At 25.6% G+C, this 5,557-nt stretch overlaps 2 protein-coding genes across 2 annotated transcripts; both read right to left on the reverse strand.

Annotated features, from left to right (window-relative positions):
* Positions 1 to 32: 32 nt before the first annotated feature.
* Positions 33 to 1,664, reverse strand: EIN_258680 (hypothetical protein; the record flags this gene model as incomplete). The annotated part of the gene is made up of 2 exons (XM_004183492.1): positions 33 to 79; positions 263 to 1,664. 2 exons carry the CDS (start codon positions 1,662 to 1,664, stop codon positions 33 to 35), a joined length of 1,449 nt encoding a protein of 482 aa, XP_004183540.1.
* A 2,416-nt stretch (positions 1,665 to 4,080) lies between these two features.
* EIN_258690 (hypothetical protein) lies at positions 4,081 to 4,896 on the reverse strand (the record flags this gene model as incomplete). The annotated part of the gene is made up of 1 exon (XM_004183493.1): positions 4,081 to 4,896. One exon carries the CDS (start codon positions 4,894 to 4,896, stop codon positions 4,081 to 4,083), a length of 816 nt encoding a protein of 271 aa, XP_004183541.1.
* Between the last annotated feature and the right edge of the window lie 661 nt (positions 4,897 to 5,557).

Here is a 5,557-nt window from a genome sequence, read left to right on the forward strand (position 1 = left end):
CGATCTAACACTTGTAGGTATAATAATACTGCTTAAAGCACAACAATCTTTAAAACATTGATTTTGGAGGTCAACAACACTTGTTGGTATTACTACAGTTTTCAAATTGTTACAAGTATCAAAACAATTTTCCTTGATATCAGTAACACTGGTTGGGATATTGATACTGCTTAAAGAAGTGCAACTTAAGAAACAACAGAAACCAATAATTTAACACAAGTGTAAATTACTACATTACTTAAAGAATCACAATCTTAGAAACATTTATTTCTAATTTTTGTAATACTTGGTGGTATTACTACATCTTTTAAACTCTTACAATTATTAAAACATCTTCTGCCTATAGATGTAACACTTGATGCTTTCACTACACTACTTAATTTGCTACAATTACCAAAACAATTATTATTCAAAGCTACAACACTGGATGGGATAGTCACATCTTTCAAATTTATACAATTGTAGAACGCGTCCCCTTCAATGTATTTAACATTGGATGTTATTATAATACTGCTCAAAGAACTGCAATCTTTGAATGAATAAAAACTTATCGATGTAACACTTGTGGGTATTTCAATACTTTTCAAACTAACACAATACTCAAAACAACCATAAGTGATTTCTTTTATGTTTGGCGGTAATACAACTTTGCTTAAATTGTTACAATTATCGAAACAGTTTTTGCCAATAAACGTGACACTTGATGGTATTACTATACAACTTAATTTACTGCATTCTTTAAAACAACTTTCACCAATTGAAACAACACTTGTTCCAAATATCACATCTATTAAATTAGTACATTGAAAAAAACAACACTCATCAAGTAATGTAATTTTCGGTGGTATTACCACACTATTTAGACCAACACAATTTCTAAAAACCCAACTATAAATTGTTATCACATTTGATGGAATAATAATACTGCTTAAAGAGGTACAATTCAAAAAACAACTATCAATAATCGATACAACACCTGTTGGTATAACCACATTGGTTAGTTTGCTACAATTTTTAAAACACTGATATTCAATTGATGTGATATTTGGAGGTAGTACTACTTTGCTCAAATTGCTACAATTTAAAAAACACATTTTACCAATAGATGTGATATTTGAAGGAATTGTGATACTGCTTAAACTGTAACAATCATTAAAACATTCATTTTCAATTGATGTGGCATTTGATGGAATGTTTTCACCAAATAATATTCTATCACTACGTGTAAATGTCATATTTTTAAAAATAATATTTCTATTGACATTTATTTGAACAGTTGTACAAATAACATTGAACCATGCGACAATTTGTTTGAAGGTTTTCTTTACCACAATTTCCTTACCCATGTTAATATCATTATAGTCAACATCATTTGTTTTGACAAGAAAACCATTGCCAAAATTTTCTTCATCTTTATTCCACAAATTGAGTGTTGTGATGTTTGGAAAGTATTCAATTGTTTTGTAAGTCAATGGAATTGGGTTGCAAAGAAACTTTTTCATGTAATTAGAGTACTTTTTACAAACCAATTCAAGATTAATAAAATCTTTAATTGTTTTAAAGTACTTCGAGATAATCACAATGTGATTATTGCTAAGTCTGGACATTTTTGAATTAACAAAATTATAAAGGTTTATATAGTTATCGAAGAGTGTAGTTGTCATAATTTGGTTTAATTACACATCATAAATATGTCTAACTACTAACAACCTTATTTTTTGAAGAAAAAAAATTGTGTAATAATTTATTTTTAATTATAAAATATAAAAATTAATTTTCATAATAATTCAAATTAAATCAATTAACATTTGTGTATGTTTATATTATGTAATTACATAAAATTAAGTAAAATAATATATATACACACAAATATTTAAAACGAATTGTGTTGTTTTAATCATTTTATTCCATGTGTACAAAAACTTAATTGTATTGGCTTTTTTAATCAATATTATTAAATAAATGAAATAAATAAAATTATATAATAAACATAATTCAAATGTGTTTTATTAATTATCAATTAAAAAATAATTTTAAACTTATATTTTAATATGTAGTTCATCATAAAACAATTTAATATTATTTAAACGATTTTTATTTCGAACTACTATTTCCTGTGGTTTCTGTTAAATCCGCTATCTGTAGTACAAACACTCCATTGGTTTATATTTTATGTACAGAAGGGTAACTGAACATATAAATTTTCAACTGAATCCTAAACTTACTCTTAATTTACTAAAATTAGCTTTTAATAATCTAAATATGGATGATCAACAATTTTACCCTTAAAAATATTAAAAATTGTTGGATCTATTCTGAACCAGCATCTTGAAATAAAATAATAAAAATAAAACAAACAAAAATCGATCTGTAAAATTGTATATTCACATGAAGAAAAACATACACGTAATTAATTGCGACAATTCGTTGCATCTTTTTTATAATGCCGATTTCACATCTCAAATATGTGAAAATCATGAAGTTGATATTAATGAATACTTGACTGGCAACTTCAATGTTTTGGAAGAAAAAATTGGTAAAGAAGAACTCTGTCTTGATTTTGGTCTAACTTTTTGTCAAGAAGACCTAAAAATTATTGATGATACAAATGATGTAAATATTATATTTTTAACACAAAAAAATCGAAAAGAAAAACGAAATATGTAAAGACTTATATGTACCAATTTTAATCATCAAAAAGTTGTAATCGTCGTAAAATGAGACAATCAATAACAATTCAATGAACATTTTTAATGTTAAATTTGGTTTTATTTCATTTGTTATTTTTATTAAATTTTTATTATTAATTACCCCCTTTTGTTCACGGAACAATAAAAAAAATAACCAATCAATTGGCATTTTCAAAAACATTGCGTTTAGGATTCAGTTGTGTTTTTATATGGTCAGTTACACCCCTGTATAATTAAAGTCGCTTATTTGTGGGTTTTCTTGCATAAATAGTTGTCTATTTGTACGTTTTGTTGAGAATTTAAAAGAATATTCTTTGATTTATTTTGATTATCAATAATAAATAAAAATAACCATAATTTGTAGTTTTTAGTCTTTTAATAAAGTTAGCTTGTAAATAGTTATTCACTTAACAAAAATTTACACAAAATAAGTCTTAAATAATAGGAATTAGGAAAAAAAATCTGAAAACTAAATAAAATAAAATAATAGTGTTTTGGAGCTTTTTCTACAGTTTCCCGAAATATTTAAGTTTTAATAGTCCAAAAATTTAATCACTATGTTTCAACACTGATTGTATACACAAATGTGGAACTAAAATTTCGACTTGCTATTTAAATACTAGTTTAATAATAATGAACAAGGTCCTTAATTATTTTCATAAAATCGTCCAAATACAACTTTTATATTTAGTTTTTACAATAAAATAAAAATTATTAATTATTAGTCGAAACCTTATGTATTGTGGTATAATTTTGTTAATCAAAAATTATTATTAATTATAGTATTTTTTAAATAAAATATAAAACAATTATTAAAAATTGAAACCATTTTAACAGAAACTTAAAATTATTAGATTAAATAAATTATAAAATTATATTCCATAATAGATTTTGTTTCAGGTACAATCAAAAAAAAGTTTTTTTAATTGATTTCAATTTATTATTGTTTCGAGAAGATACAACCTATTTGTATGTTTAATTTTGATTGATTAATTAACCCACAAATACAGACAGTGTATTAAATGGGTGTCAAGAAATCAGCGGATTGATTGATGTAAAAAATCAGGTTTTATTTTTTTGTTTTTTATTTGTTTTTTTTCTTAATAATAAATGATTTATTATTATATGCCATGTCCTTGTCGGCCAGTTAAAATAATTCTGGCACCCAATAAGTTTTTGCACCTCGTAAATACTCGATCTGTATGCAAAACAAACAAATAAGCGATTTTGACTATAATTACTAAATTTAAGACAGTTTATTATTATTTGTTTTTTGTTAACATGAACATTATTTATAAGTGAAAATCATAATAAAATACTTATTAATACATGAAATAAATTTTTTAATTAAATGTTTGTATAAAAATGACTTAAAATACCTAAAATAAGTCTAACAACAGTCGAAGTTATAAAGCACGTCATCAAAATTTCTTTTCTTCAAATTTTCCGTTGAAATAAAGAAATTTCCGACACCACAATCGCCCCACATTATTTCCTTGTGTTTTGAGACTTTGATTGACTCCAATTGAAGTAACAAAGTGTCATATGTATCGTCACTTCTAGGATCTTCTTGTGCGAAGTTTGGATATCCGCCCAATGAACACAATTGTGGTCTTAGTCTATCGTCCTCCATTATTGCGTTGTATAACTCATCATTTGAGACGTTGTATTTCAAAGCCATTTTATCGATAATTTGGTCTGCTTTGTACCACCTGAAACTAGCCCCCTCCTTCAACTTTCCTTTGAGCGCAAAGACTGAATTAAACGGGAGGACTTTATTTTCAATTTCGTGCTTTGTGTTGTAATTCTGAGCAACATCATTGGGAAGTGTTTGCTGGTGGTTTTCATCCAAATCAACAATTTCGTGGTAAATCACTTTATGTAAAATTGGGTTGTACTTTCCATCAGCGTCATAGAGTCCAAATTCATCGTCCGGGTTTATAAATATCTGAAGAATTCCTGTGGTCGGGAAATTTTTTAATTTCGGCATTTCACTGAAATTTATTTGAGCGAGAAGGTACATATAATCTTTATTTGAATTTGTTGGGTATATCATGCCTTTGGGGTAATATGGTATTCCACCTATTTTGCTCGAGTAAAAAGGTGCGTCTGAGTCTAAAAGTTTTAGGCTAATGTACGGCTTCTTGTAAACCGAGTACAACTCTGAGATTATTGTGGAAAGAACTTCGTCAGTAAGATGTCCCATTTATTTGTATTGTGTTTGAGATGTATTTTTATTTTTTAAATAATCAAATTTTAAAATTCTGTATTTGGGAAAATAACTCACTATTAGTTATAATATATTATAATTATTAATTATTATATTGGGGTGCGCAACCATTAACAAATAATTTGCTGTTTGCCCGTTTTTTAACACAAAAACATACTTTGCTTTAATTGTTTTATTTTTACAACTAATCGTGATCTTCAAAATCTCGAGATCTAAGATTTTATTAAAAAGATCTGCCATAACAACCAGCAAAAAAAGCCAAAAAATCGAACAAAAAAAAATATTTTTTTTTGTTATTATGCATTTTAGTTTTAAAAATTACATTTTTACTTTAAAACTTTAATGCCAAAATTATTTTGCATTTTAATTAAAAATACATTATTTGCTCTTTTTACCACCACGAATAAATGATATTATTTTTATATTTTAAACAATTTCATATAATTGTTATATTCACCTTATATTATAACAACAATAATACTTTTCATTATTGTTAACATTTAAAAACAAAAGAAAACAAGTTAAATTTCAAGTACAATCAGTACAGTCGATATAACAGTACTTGTTAAAGTACAACAAAATTATAAATTGAGTTAAAAAACAATTAAATGATATTGTTTCTTGCTTTTGTTTGAAA

The sequence above is a fragment of the Entamoeba invadens genome, assembly GCF_000330505.1.
Source record: "Entamoeba invadens IP1 unplaced genomic scaffold scaff_1105074726677, whole genome shotgun sequence".
In the NCBI taxonomy this organism is placed as follows: domain Eukaryota; phylum Evosea; order Mastigamoebida; family Endamoebidae; genus Entamoeba; species Entamoeba invadens.